At 37.5% G+C, this 15,616-nt stretch overlaps 1 protein-coding gene across 1 annotated transcript in view; it reads right to left on the reverse strand.

Annotated features, from left to right (window-relative positions):
- PITPNM3 (PITPNM family member 3) overlaps nucleotides 1-15,616 on the reverse strand; it is an 81,783-nt gene that overhangs the window by 37,737 nt on the left and 28,430 nt on the right. Inside the window, exons 5-6 of the mRNA XM_015814830.1 lie at nucleotides 12,417-12,524; nucleotides 3,734-3,781 (exon numbers count right to left, since the gene is read on the reverse strand). Of these exons, the coding sequence (XP_015670316.1) occupies nucleotides 3,734-3,781; nucleotides 12,417-12,524 (156 nt within the window). The remainder of the gene's footprint in view (nucleotides 1-3,733; nucleotides 3,782-12,416; nucleotides 12,525-15,616) is intronic.

A 15,616-nucleotide genomic window follows, 5' to 3' on the forward strand; every position in this document is an offset into this window, starting at 1 on the left:
TCTGGAATGAACTACCCCCCGAGATCCGGATGATTCCGGATCTCCTTACTTTCCGCCGCGCCCTCAAGACATGGCTTTTTCAGCAAGCGGGCCTGACCTAGGGAGGATTTTAGGTAGGGATAATTTTAAAAGTATTTTAATCGGAAACACAGCTGGTAATATTTGGTTTTAATTCGGCTTTTATCAGGGTTTATTTTTTGTATTTTTGTATTTTTGTATTTTGTATTTTTTGTATTTTGTGTATATTATTTGTTTTTAATATGCTGTGAACCGCCCTGAGTCCTATGGGAGAAGGGCGGTATACAAATTAAAATAATAATAATAATAATAATAATAATATATGTTCACTTGTCAGCCTGTCCAAGAGACCAGATAATTGAATTGCAGGGGCATGCCAAAAAAAAGAGAGACTCTATGCTGAATCAGAAAGTGGAGATCCAATTTAATATTCCAGGGTGAAATTAGACACTCAAACTTTTAATGCAATTATAGATGACCAGGTATTCCACTACTAACATTACCAGAAAATATCTCTGCTAGGGAGAAGAATTGTAAAGTCACTTGGCTATAAAAGTTGAATGGATGGATGGATGGATAGATGGATGATCTAAGCTGCTGAAAGGTAGCATATTTCCATTACTGAAGAGGATTTTAGGACTGATAAAGCCGCAGGCAACAAAATTGTCCTATGGAGTTCTGCCTTAATAAAATCCCCCAATTAGATTTGGATGAATTTCAATTGAGTAAAAGCAAAGGGTTCCATGGAAGAGAAGGAAAACAGCTATTCACTCTCTGGTTAAACAAAATTAATCTGTGTTACAAAGGAACAAATGACTAAACCAATCCCCAACATGAAAAACTGTTCAAACTCTGATGCATTTCCTTATTTTACACTACCTAGAAGGAACAATTTAGAATTGGCTATGAATATTTACTGAAAAAGAAAATTCAGACTGGAAAGCTCCTACCTACTCAGTTACATGTGGATGCCATAAAGCCACATAGAAATTATGTATGTTTTGGTCAATATGGGGAATCTTGTTCGGAACTTTTAGAAAACAAGAGGCGGGAGCAGGGCAGGGGTGAGGTGGTTTGGGGCACTTGGTCTCTAAAAGGTTCACCATTACTGTTCTACACTGTCCTATACTTACCAAGTTCTGGGAGAAAGCAGTGGATTATATAAATATGATTGTGCAATGAAAACTAAAGTTTTCAGAGGATCTGTAGCTATGTGTCTTGATAGATGAACTTGGCTGCCTCCACTGAGGACATATGGAGAAAGACGAGAATGAGGTGGACTCTTCTTTAGAGAAGGATATGAGTCAGATTTTAGAAACCTATCAAGTATTTATTTACTGGCCTGGTTCAGGCACTATAATAAGCAAGATATAATAGCATAGATTATTTTGTATGAAGGCAACCAATTATACTTCATTTAATGAATCACAATTAAACAAACTATGCTTTAGTGCAATATGTAGATCCAGTCATTGCATCTAGGAAGAATAAAGATCGCTTGCTATCCTTGCTTACATTTGGCATAGCAAGAAATAATGGCTGAGAAAGCTTATGCTGCCTACTGTAAAAGGCTGCAGAATGATGGAGTCCATAAGTAGTTCTGGAAAATGTCAGATGTGCTTATCTTTCATCCCTGAAGAATTTGCCAAAATGCTGTATTTAATCAGACCAACTAAGTACATTCAGACTCACAAGGGAATGAAAAATTGGGCCTCCACACCTTTCAGATCTGTTTTTTTTAATGCCATCATCTGAGGAAGTGCCATCTCAGTAAAAGGAGAGAAGGAAAAGAGACACTTCCCATTTTCACATTCCCATAAAAAGTTGTCAGTTTTCTGCCATCTGTTGCACTGTTGCTAGCTGTTTATAATAACAAATCTGTTACAGAGAAATAAACTTATGCATAGCTGCTGGCATATGCTTCCTATTAGCAAGTGGTCATAAAAGTGTTTTAAACTAGAAAAGGATTGAGATCCTAAAGGATTGTAAAAAAGAAAATGCCATACAAGAGGGCAAATTTTGTAGGCTCACTTGATTTGAGTACAAAGTACCTTCATGTTGAGATCACACAAAAGTAACAAAGGAGAGGATGCCATATCTGACAATACTGAAGTTACAGGGGGTTAGGAAAATTCTCGTCTTTCCTTTCCCCAGCTGTCAAGATACTATATAGCTTATTCGAAAGTCATTTGGATCTCCTCCTCTTGAAATTTTTCTTCTCATAGCTTCTTGGCTTCCCTTTCTCATACATTAAGTGAGCTGAAACTGTTCATTACTTGGACTTTTTATTCTGACAATGTCTTTCATATCAAATCTTGCTGGAACATCTATTCTTTTTCATTTTCCAAACTTAACCCATATATTTTACACAAATATCATAATTGCATCTGGAATAACAGCATTCTTCCATTTTCTGTTTCCTGATAACCCATGGAAATTATGATCCTCATTTGAGGTGCAAATTAATTAAGGAAAGGCCAACACACTTCAGTAAAATTCACTGTTTTTATTATGACTGCATTAACCTCACATTTCATTTGTAAATATTCTGAATAAATACACTCAATACAGAAAACTCTTTAGAATATTTCATTAACTGGTATGCCATTTTTAGCTTCCTATATTTTTTTCACTTGCCATTAGTTATCAGTGAATTCAGTTCAATTCAATTAATCACCTAGTCTTAGTTTAGTGTAGCTAAACAATTTTGGAAAAGTGGAAGAGTTTTTATTACATTCTGCCATGTCAAATTTATTTCAATTTAGATGAGAAAAATGAAAGACATCGTTTGGGTTCATAGGCAATAGTGTCTTCTTCTGAATCTGCAGCATTTTCCCCATGTCCTGTTTATCTTGACTGACAACAGTGTCCAAATATCTTACTAACTCATCGCATCCAAAATCTTTTTTCTACAAAAAATTCAGATACTGGGGACTAAGCTTGGAACCAAGATGCACTGGAAACTATGCACTGAGCAGCATGTCTTCTCTGTCATTAATGAATTACAGTAGTCTTTGGTTAACAACTGTAATTGTGACCAGCAATCACTAAGCAATGTGGTTGAAAAGTGTAAGAAGGCAATCTTGGCACTCCTTATTGCTGTTGTTAAGCAAGTCTCAGATGGTTTACAAATAAGCCAGCAGGCAAATAAAAGGCTACTGCTGGGCGAGGGGGTGCAGATGTGAGTCTGGCGAGGCCAAGGGTGGTGGCCGCTGGGCAGGAGAGGCAGCATAGGAGGTCCACGAGGCATAGCAGAAGTGGAGCAAGGGTGAGGGCAGGCTGTTGCCAGATGGGGGAATAGTGTGAGTTGACTTATCTACCAGCTTGACTTTGCTTGTTGATCATGTCACCACAGGACACTGCAACCTTCCTATGTACAAGTTGGTTGCCAGTCATGATCACATGACTGTAGGGGTATTCGAACAGTTTGAACTTCGAGGACCTGTTGTAAATATAGCACCTTTGTAACTTCCAACAGTTGCTGAATGAGTGGTTGTTAAACGAGAACTACCTGTAGCCAGAATAATTGGTTGTTTGCCTGTAATTATTAAAATATCAATATTATTGCTGGAAAGGAAACAAAACCAGCTCTCCAGCAATTATGCTGATATTTTAATGAGTATCAGGGGAGATTCAAAGTTACCTATTGTTGTACTTTTAGACAGTACAATAAACCTTAAATATGGGAGTACATTTTAAAAGCTTCAGGACTCACGTTGTTTTTCCTGTAGAACACCCGATGAGCAAAAAGTGGGGTCTTCACCTGTCAAAGACAGAAACAGAGCTGTAAGATTTTATTTATAAGTACCTATGTTTCTCTATAGAATCATTCAACTGTTTTATCACCCATCAGCACCCAACCCCAAAACTCAAAATCATTCATTCAGCTCACATTAAAGATGGACCATTGTGGCTTCCTCTAATTCCATCTATCTGTCCTCCATCCCTGCTTCCTTTCAGCTGCATCAATATATGGATAATGGCTTTAAAATTACATTTACTTTGGTAGGCATAACTACAATACGTTTTATAGTGAACCAAGGGCAAGCACAGGAAAACATTTCTGCTTCTTCTCTCCTGATGTTAGAATTCAAGGTGCATCATAGAGCTTGTTGGAATCAGCTACAATATCTGAACTAACAGGAAAAAGAATTGTTTTCCACCATGTCTAATTAAATGTAATTCAGACACAAACTATCAATCCTTGGCTAGTAGATCTTTAAAAACAAATAAACAGAAAATAGAATGATTAATGGTATTAGTCACAAAGACACCTCCCAGTACAGAAGCAGCATATCACTGAACACCAATTTATAAATGATGTAGATTAAGATCGTGTTGTTTCTCCAAATTTCTTGGGGTTTCTTTGCAGCAAGACTACAAAAATAAACAGAGTACAAAAATATAGAAATAAACAGAACAATGAAATACAAAAGACAATAAAATACAAAACAACCCCCAAATCAAACCTGGGGGGGAAAGGGAGGGGGGAATTCCAAATGTACCAATATAAAACATCTAATATATGTACTGTATATATTAAGCATATAGAAATCATATAATAATAATAATAATAATAATAATGATAAAGTTGGAAGGGATCTTGGAGGTCATCTAGTCCAACCCCCTGCTCAGGCAGGAAACCCTATTGCTTATCAAAACATCTCGTTGTAATAATATATTGCCAACAAATAGAAAGAATCAAAAATTACCCACTCTATTGTTGTAAAATATAAAATGTGGACCAAAGAAGAACATATTGTTTCATTTTTCCAGATTTCCAAAAGCTGTAATTAATATCTGGAATAGTACCACTATTCCAATTTCTTCAACAACCCATCTAGTCCTTCTGTATCCTGCAAGTGCCAGTCCAATGTATTCAGAGAAGCTCCCAAATATTTATAGGAGGAAAAAAATGTAGTGCTTTTCAGTGTTGCATCCCAGCAGCTACTATTTAAGATACGCTACCTCTGATTTAGTCATGAAGAGTTCTGGGCACTGATGGCACAATCCTCCATTTCTTTGTCCAGTCCCCCTTTAAAATAATCAGAACTGGTACCACCTTCCACATATTGGAAGCAAACTACCCAGCTTTGTTGCTGTTAATTGCGAAGTCGTGTCTGACCCATCGCGACCCCATGGACAATGTTCCTCCAGGTCTTCCTGTCCTCTACCATCTTCTGGAGTCCATTTAAGCTCACGCCTACTGCTTCAGTGACTCCATCCAGCCACCTCATTCTCTGTCGTCCCCTTCTTCAATTGCCCTCCATCTTTCCCAGCATTAGGCCCTTCTCCTATAACTATACATTAATATTAATTAATTAATATTAATATTGCTACCATACTCTGCTGTCATAATATACACATATTGTTGAGTACACTACTCTATATTTATATAGAATATTTATTTGTCAGGTGAAATATTTTGATCCATTAAATTAAAAAGGTTTCAATTTTTTAAAAAAATGACAATTAAAAAACTGCAATGCAAATATTGAGTTGCCTACCAGAACATTCCATGAAAACACAAACATTCAAACTGAAAATCAGATTGAACACTAAAGCAAATTAATTTTGTTCAGGGGATTAAAAAGGCTTTTAATGTAAGTATTTGTGGCAACTGCCGCAAGCTGGAAAAAAATGGAGGTTTTCAAGAGGGATTAATTTAGTTCTCTGTGAAATCTACATCATCACCAGGATACCTTACAGATACACTCTTACCCCTACCTGTAAATTGCACTAGAATGGATTCTGCTGAATTTCCAGCTGTTCGTATTTTAATCTTCTAGGAAATAATATTTTAAAAAGGGTTATAATGGCTTGTAATCCTTTAAAATGACTGAGCAGTAACTCAAAACAGCATAAATGTAAAGACTATTAAATGCAAAGATAATCATTAATTGGTATTCCAAGCTCAGACTAACCAAAATAACCAACCAGATTTTCAGATAAAGCTCACAGACTATGAGACCAGATGTCCTTCATTATTTCCAGTAAGTGGGAACAAGAAATATATCACCTTGTAACAAAAAGTTCCACATAATAATAATAATAATAATAATAATAATAATAATAATAATAATAATAATAATAATAATAATAATAATAATAATAATAATAATAATAATAATAATAATAGTAAAGTTGGAAGGGACCTTGAAGGTCATCTAGTCCAACCCCCTGCTCAGGCAGGAAACCCTATACCATTTCGGACAAATGGCTGTCCAGTCTCTTCTNATTCTATCCCTCTGTTAATGCAGCCTAGCACTGTGTTGGCCTTTTTGGCAGCTGCAGCACACTGCTGGCTCATATTTAGGTGATTGTCCACTAGGACTCCGAGGTCCCTCTCACAGTTACTACTATTGAGCAAGGTGCCACCTATGCTGTACTTGTGCATTTGGTTTTTCTTGCCTAAATGTAGAACCTTGCTTTTTTCTTCTAGCTAACCATTTTAATGCAGTCAAAATATATACTAATTTGATTAAAAAGCACTTCCTAACAACTAATTGGTGAACAACCTATGAAATAAGCAACAATTCCTAGCAGCAACTCAGCCAACTGTTGGTGGACAGAATTAAAAGATACAGGGCCCACTTCTCGATATGTAACAGATCTGCAGTACAAAATACAACTGGAGTATTCTGGACAAATATTTTCTTAAAAGTCTCCACTGAGGAAACAGTGTCTTTTCCAATTGTTAAATTGATCCATTGTTAAATACTGTTAGGAAGTTTGCAGCTTTTATCCATTGGTTCTAACCTTGGCTTCTGCAGGAATGGGAAATGCAGCAACAGGAAATGAATATGCTCCATATTTTGCATAAAAGGATTCTAACTCCCTTGCAGTCTCATTGGCTAAAAATCCTACAACTATTTTTTAGTAGATTGGCTTCAAGATCTCTCATTATTAGGCATTAGTTTTTTTCACTGTCCTTCTAGATGCAGCTGGAATCCTTACATACTGCTGTCATGTATAGTAGTAGTCCAAGACAGTCTCTCCAAACCTAGATTTAATATATATTCTCCAATTCACAATAGTCACTCGTCTTATCCATATGATCAACTGGATTTATTGCTTTGAAAATTCCTTCATGTGAAAGGATTATATGTATGCTGTCCAGTTCCCAATTAAACATGTGGACCTCTCTAACTGTTTTTCCTCTATAATGTGCACAAAGGCCCTTCCCACTTAGGAGACCAAACTGTACATCTGGATTGGTTCTCAGAATAGATACTAGAACTATGCAGAGATCTTGATCTGAAAGGCAAGAATGTCTTTTCCTGGGATCTCATGAGAACGGAAAAGGTACAGTTGTTTTAAGGTAAGCCCAACAAGAGCTACATCTGTGCCTATATATACTCTGAAAGAAATTTTGCCATTAAATCCAGATCTCTGCATAGATGTAGAGCAGTACTGTAGAGTATTGGACAAATTATACCAATCGATTATTGGACAGAAGATGACAGAATTTCACTTCTTCAGATGGGGAAAGAAGCAAGGGAGCTGTCCAAGGTCCCTCTTTGTCCAACAAAGAATCTACCTAAAGCTTCAAAAATATTACTGTACTCCCTGAAATGAATATAGAAAAGCAAGAACTTTGCATGTTTGATTATTGGTGAGGAGCAACTGGATAAATGCAATCCTTAGACTCTATATTGATTCTATGCTATTAGCCTTGATAGCAGCATGACTGCCTCGGAAGGTTGGTCACTGTGAAAGAAGACTGATGGATTAGGTGGGCCAGAAGTCCAGTCAGGCAAAGGCACTGCATATGTTCTTAACTATGCATATAGCTAGCATCAAATCATCAATATTGATACTACTCTAATCATAAATACTTTATTACTTTTAACAAAGCATTTTGCCTCTAAAATATGCTACAATCTTCAAAGCTTTAAGTACCTTTATTAATCTTACCCCTCTGCTCTTCCTATTATCTTTCTTTCCAGAATTTGTAGCTAGCAAGCAGAGTTTCTCTACTAAAGTAACTCCATCTTCAAATAATACTTTAAGCCAGGGGTGTCAAACTTGCAACGTCACGTGATGTGTTGCGACGTATTGTGACCTTTTTTGCCATTGCCGGCAATGGGGTGGGCATGGTTTCGCTATGATGCATCCGGCCTGCAGGCCAGCAGTTTGACACCCCTGCTTTAAGCCTTCATTCCTGGCAACTGACTGGGCAAGTCTCTGCAGTTTTTTTGTCAAGATTCTCACAAATGGTTTGCCCTTGCCTTTTTCCTATAGATGAGAAAGTGACTGGCTCAAGGTCACACAGCTGGTTGTATGCCCAAGGCAGAACTATAATTCACAATCTCCTAGTTTTTACTCTGGTGCCTTAACACTCACCAAACTGACTCTTATGGACACAGAAAACTGGAAAGGAAAATTTATGGGTCACAAGCAGATCAATAAAACTGAAACTGACTATATTTCAACATATTGCCATTCCCTGCAAGGAAGAACCAATTCTGTCAATTCCAGTTGAACTTTGATAAATCAAATATAACACAAGATTTATGAGACACAGAATGTTAAAAATCAATTTAAAATATTTTTTTAATGTCCCATGGAACATACACTGAAATTACACAATTCCTCAGAGAAATCAGATGTAAAATCCCCTTTCAGAACTGTCTATTCATTTCCCACAGAATGGTTCAGCTCAGTGCCAGATTAAATGCATTTTCCTACTCACTGTCAAGAGGAGAGATGCTCAGAATGCAGACAGCATCTTTCTCAACTCCCCCTGAATCATTGGCTGTTGATTGACATAAATTAGCAGGGAAGCAAGGCAGCCCTTCATATCACTGTCAAGAGCAGCTGTAAAACATGTTATACTCCCTCAAACCCCACCCACTAATTATCTATTTTGCTGTGTTTGAATCACTGTTTGGGTATGTGGCCACTGCATCACTCAGCTTATCAGTGGTGTAGGAAAAAAAAGCAAACATCTATTTGTGCACAGAATATCAACTTTTAAAAAACCAACTAAATAAATCACCAAGACAAAAACTAATAAATTAGAAATCAAATGATAAACAAAAAAGTAAAAAAAAATACAGACTCATAAATAAGCATTTTATCCAGAACCTTTCTACAGGCAAGGATAATTTGTAGGAATGAAGATTCATTTAGCTAGAATATAGCATATTTGACTAAATCTAATTGTGGGTATTTTCATAGCAATTGGATTATGTGAATCTTTTAACCAATGCAATTTCCCAAATCGTTAAGCACCATTGAACCACGGAAGCATGCAGTTTAGTTTCCTAGTGCTTTGCAATAGTAAACTTAGCTCAGTGGTTCTCAACCTTTTTAATGCTGCGACCCCAACCGGTCGTAAGTCGAGGACTAAACCGGTCGTAAGTCGAGGACTAAACCGGTCGTAAGTCGAGGACTAAACCGGTCGTAAGTTGAGGACTACCCAACCGGTCGTAAATCGAGGACTTTCCCTGCCCGGGAGCGCCACGCATGCGTGGTTCCGCCCCCTGCGCCGGCCGAGGCGTAGCTGGCAAGCGGCAGAGACGGAGCAGGCCGACCACCAGCTGGCCCAGCCCAAGGGAGGTAAGGCACCCGCCGGAAAAGGGGAAAAAATGGCGGACAAAAAAAATGGCGGACAGCCTTGCTTGGCAACCCCCATGAGACCCCAAATGGGGTCCCGACCCACAGGTTGAGAACCACTGACTTAGCTGTTTACAAAAACTGATTTAATTGTTCATGTTGCTTCAGTTTAGGAAAAACTAAAGGCAAGATTCCTAAACAAAGATTGTTTGGTGTTTTTCCCAATTTCTATTAAAAATATTCAAAAGTTTTGCATTTTTCTCACTTTCTTTTTCTTTGTAGTTTTGTTTAATTACAGAAATTATATTTTATACTAGCTGTACCTGGCCACGCGTTGCTGTGGCTCAGTCTGGTTAAATGGAAAAGAAAGAATTGAATTGCATGTTCAATGGCAATTTCAAAGCATCCAACAGATGGTGCTGTTTTTCAAAAAAAGCATGTTTTACCTGTCACAGGTGTGACATCTATATAATATAGCTATATAACAACACGCGCGTATTCGAATGCAACGTTGTGTCAAAATTTCAAAGCAATCGGTGAAGAACTTTCGGAGATTTAAGATCTTGAACAAACGGACATTTACATTTTTATTTATATAGATTACAAAATTACCCATTATGGTAATATATACCAGTCTACTTATAAACATAGCAATAACATTTACCTAATATAACTTCAGCAGGTAAGTTCATTCTTCAACAATTTAATGTGTGTGTGTGTGTATGTGTGTGTGTAAACAATTGCACAAACTAACTGAGTCTTTCCTCATCCTATCCATAGCTACTTCAAATAGATTTAGTGGAAATGGTCACCCTTGAGAATGAATAAAAATCCATTAAGGAAGGACATAGTTCTGCCTTCCATTTCAAGAACAGGGAAAAATGCTGGAAAAAGTACGGTGAACAAGTAAGAGGCTGGGTATAATTTGTATTTTGCTCAAACTGTGGTTAGCCAGATGCTTTGAAGGAACACTAAAGAAGCATCTTAGAGGATAAACACACTATTTGGTATCCTTCCTCAACATTTTCTTAAAACCTTTCCCAACCAATTTGTACACATTGCTACAGATTTACAGAGACTGGAAAATCTGAAGAGTTGAAATATGGAACAATTTTAAAAAAGTAAATAGTTTAAATATATGTCAATTCAAACAAAAATTTGTATTCCTACTATCCTGGATATTTTTTGTCAATTTCTTTTTCTAAACTCATATTTTTAAATACGGTAACTAAAATATTAATTAGAAAAATTGCACGAGGGATGTTTAAAGGTTCAGAGGATTTGACTAAAAGACAGTGCAAAACGTGTTTTTCCTCTTTTTATTTAAACTAATGATAAAACGTAGCACGAGTACAACTTTTGTTTCCAGCCAAGCTTTGCAAATATGATTTAGTTTCTAACTGCTCTGCATAACAAAGCGAACAGTTTCACCAGATAAACCTAGTTGTATTTGATACACACTGCTTTATATTGCTACAATATTTATATCGCCACTCTATTTGATTTTTCTTTATGTCGACAAATGTTGACTGTACTTAAATGCTATTTGATGTATATTTTTTCCTCTGGAACTAGAATGAAACTTGGATTGATTAGCTTTGAATGCTGAATACTGTATCATAGCAATCAACACTGGTTGAATGTTATTATCATCCCAGTGGTTTTACAGAAAAGAATCCAACTAAAATGTGTTCTATTTATATTTGTATCCTTCTTGTGAACATAAATATATTGGTAATACTAACTCCTGGATATAAGAAACCTGGCTAATATAAGTAAGGGACCTACTAGGGTCAGATCAAGAGGGCATTGATTGACACTTGGAATGCCAAAGTGGGTCATCCTCTTTTAACAATCACAGAGGTCCAAAAATGAAAACACCGTTTGGAGGAGCCAATCCTAAAATGGACAAAGGGAGGGAGCTCTAATCTGAACTAATCAAAATGAGGATGAACCAGAACCAACCAGCACCAATAAGTTTGAAGATAATGAGGATTCTTGAGGACTTTATTATTTATTTATTAATAAATTCAATTTGTTTAAATTTTTTGTGTGGCAAGCAACAAAGTAAAACAATACTATAGAAACATTATTATTGGTTTGCAGGACTTTACGTCTACCTCCTAATTTATATCTTGCCCTCTCAAACAGCTGCCCCGTGATTCCTTGCTTCTTCCTCTATCTCTGCTTCAATCTTTCCCAGCCAGTCTGAAGTTGTCAAATACAGAGCAAAATCACATCTGGCTCTTATTATCTGCATTTAGGGGTACTCTTATGCTTGTGATTTTCCTTGCTGTTGCCTATGTCTTATAAGCTGTGTGTTCATTACATGTACTTGCAGGATTCTTTTAGTAAATCAAAATAACAGAATAAAGAATAACAGAGTTTCTCCATATTTGTCCAATCTGTCTCTAAACCTCATTTAAATCAGAAGGGTAAGTCGATCCCCTTCCTCCTTTCTTCAGCCTTAGGGCAAGCAATGCCCGTTGGCAATATAATCTAATATATACATGAATATGAAGTCTCAGTGAAAATAAGTGGAAAGGCATGCCAGAGCTAGCCATTTCTTCTCCTAGTGTGCATATGGATGGGTTCCCCAGAATGGAAGCCTGTTAGTAGTTACATGGAAGAGAGGATAGTCCATGGCTGATTTTTTTTTTCTCTGTAAGATTGTCCTATTCTTTTCAGAAGGCCATCAAAAATTTTCTTGCCGAGTGATGTAGGCTATCTGACCATAGGCTGCGGACAGGATTGCTATATTTCAGTCCCAAATTGTGCCGCACTACATAATAAAAACCAGATAGCACCCATTCATTTAGATGCAGGTTAATTTGTACCTTGATTTTCATCCAACTTTCCAATTGTCTCGATCTGCTCCACCAAGTCATTGGAATTCCACTGGCTCATCCCCAGAAGAATGGCATTCTTCCCTTCAGCCATCTCCTCTATAAAAGAGGGAAAAAAACAACCATGTAATTTCAATAATGGCCTAGATTCAAAGCAGAGGCAGGATTACTTCATTGACAATCAATAGAAAGCAAAATCACCCTAAATGGAAAATACCCAGGTTTTCCAGAGAGCTTTGCAAGGACATATGCCTCATATAATATACCTGTCTATAGTTTGATACATCTCTTTTATTTCCAGTACTTATATTCCATCAGTATATCAAATTCTAGGCAGAGCACGATGATAATAGCTAAAGGGTAGATATTCCATGTGAATAGTGAACATTTATATGTGGTATTTTTGAATGACACAGCACCTTCCTTGCTGATCTCCTGATACTAAATTACTGCCCTAGTTGTTGCCAAAAATTGCTTCCCACTCACAATATGACCTCACGTATTATTTATCATCCTTCCTTTCTTACCTAGACTTGACTGTCCCCCATTTCTTAGCAGAACTAAGAACGGTTGCCATCTAGCTTAACTAATGACTTACTCAGAGGACTGGACTGCATAGCCACCTTCAGCAACCAAGACTCATCAGCACTTGTTGTATGCTTATAGAAGGCAGATGTAAATTGTCTATCCCTAAAGGGTTTGGATTATTGATGCAATGACTATACAAAAGATCAGACTCCAAGCACTGAAACAATTTGCTAGTTAAGAAGGTCCAAATGTTTATAAGGAGTTCAATTGCTACAAAATACAGAGAGAGTTCAATTGCTACTGCCTGGAAAACAGGAATTCCCACATATATACACTTTAAATGGGAAGGTGTTGAATTTAGGCAAATGGATGGTATGGGCTACATGTCCCACTATCTTCAGGACAAACCCAAGCATATTGAAAATATATAATCACTACTTATGGACTCCAATAAAATGGTAAAGGTTTCCCCTGTCCAGTCAATTCAGACTCTACAGGCGGTGCTCATCTCCATTTCTTAGCTGAGGGAGCCACAGCATTGTCCAAAGACATTTCTGTGGTCATATGGCCGGCATGACTATACGCCGAGGGGCATGGAAAGCTGTTACCTTCCCACCGAAGTGATAAATTCTCACATTTGCACGCTTTCCAACTGCTAGGTGGGCAGGAGTTGGGGCAAACAATGGGAGCTCACTTCATCGCACGGCACCCAGGTCTTGAACCTGGGCTGTCAACTTTCCATGTCACAAGCTCAGCATCTTTAACCACTGAGCCATCGCCCCCTTGTAAAATGGTACGCAATTACAAACAATAACCCCCTCACCTATTTGTTCGTTTTAAACACTTTACATCCCATCTTATTTCCAGAAGAATTCAGGTACACATTTAAAACACATTTACATAAGCATTATTCTAATAGTAAGAGAAATATCCTAACTTATGCAAGCAGTATTAGCAATAATTTTTAGAGACTAAAGTTGAAAAAGAAAAAAATTAAAACAAATCAGAAAAATATTCATCCAAAGGAAATTTTAAATAATCATTTTGCCAACCATTTAACACCGACTGACAGGAGCTGCCCACTGTAATTCACAGTGTCTGCATTCATCCAGCATACTGAATCTGCTTACTGAATTAAAACATTTTCTGCATTTGCAGAATTTATTGCACTGCCAAATAGCCAGACAGGCTGGGTGTACCCCAGATTTTAAGCCTGGTTCACGTACACATTCTCCGAAAGGAGTTAATCGAAGTTACTAGCAATTAAGCACATGTTGTACAAATGTTTACATTTTTAATCTGACTTGGATAAAAGTATCACATGAATGTAGCCTAAGTTGCAAGACAAGAAGTAGAGATCTGGATAATGACAGGAGAAGTTTATGAGAAGAAAGACCTCCTTTGAGTTGTCTAGAGTTGACCATACATAATGAAAGTTTTACATGTTAATGCCAACCATTTGAGCTGAGCACGGAAAAAAGTGAAGCAAATTTATAGTCAACAAAACAGTTGTGAGATAGGTTTATGTGCCTAGCCTTAGACAGTATCCTGTAATTATTTGCATTTGTGGGAGTTTCTGGAGGCTTGTAAGGAGAAGGCCATTCTCACATGCTGTAGTATGATTATAGTAATTTAGGGGTTGGACCACTAGAAGACATCCAAGGTCCCTCCCGACTCTATTATTCTATGTTGTACCCTGGAAGTAACTAAGGCATATATGGAGGTAAGATCTGGATTTATTAGTTATTAATAGAGGGCCAACAAAAGCTTTAAAAAGCTTTGCTTTTACTATTTTTGTCACCCAAAAGAACCAATTTGCATTCCCAAATTGTTAACATAATCTTCCAACAGGACTGCAGCCTCATCCATGACAGGCTGCATAACCATACCTGAGTCAGATTACTCGCCCATCAAAAATATTTTTTTTGTTTAGATGAAGCTGCGGTTTATTTTTCCCCATTAAACCTGCCATAGGTGATAAATAGTGGTTGACTGCTTCTACTGCTCCCTGAAATCAGACAGAAGCCTGAACATTTTTTGTGGACAAGGATGTGATCTATCCAGAGCAAATCATCTGGTCTGAAACTAATTATGGCTTCTCAAGACCCATTACAAACATGGAAGCTGGTTTTGTTCCAATTTAGAAAACCTGCATGAGGCCCAAGTAACTGTGAGAGGGACCTTGGAGTCCTAGTGGACAATCACCTAAATATGAGCCAGCAGTGTGCTGCAGCTGCCCAAAAGGCCAACACAGTGCTAGGCTGCATTAACAGAGGGATAGAATCAAGATCACGTGAAGTGTTAATACCACTTTACAATGCCTTGGTAAGGCCACACTTGGAATACTGCATCCAGTTTTGGTCACCACGATGTAAAAAAGATGTTGAGACTCTAGAAAGAGTACAGAGAAGAGCAACAAAGATGATTAGGGGACTAGAGGCTAAAGCATATGAGGAACGGTTGCTGGAATTGGGTATGTCTAGTTTAATTAAGAGAAGGATGAGGGGGGACATGATAGCAGTGTTCCAATATCTCAGGGGCTGCCACAAAGAAGAGGGAGTCAAGCTATTTTCCAAAGCGCCTGGAGGCAGGACAAGAAGCAACGGGTGGAAACTAATCAAGGAGAGAAGCAATCTAGAACTAAGGAGAAACTTCCTGACAGT

Source organism: Protobothrops mucrosquamatus, unplaced genomic scaffold, assembly GCF_001527695.2.
Source record: "Protobothrops mucrosquamatus isolate PMUCROS unplaced genomic scaffold, P.Mucros_1.0 scaffold286, whole genome shotgun sequence".
Classification (NCBI taxonomy): domain Eukaryota; kingdom Metazoa; phylum Chordata; class Lepidosauria; order Squamata; family Viperidae; genus Protobothrops; species Protobothrops mucrosquamatus.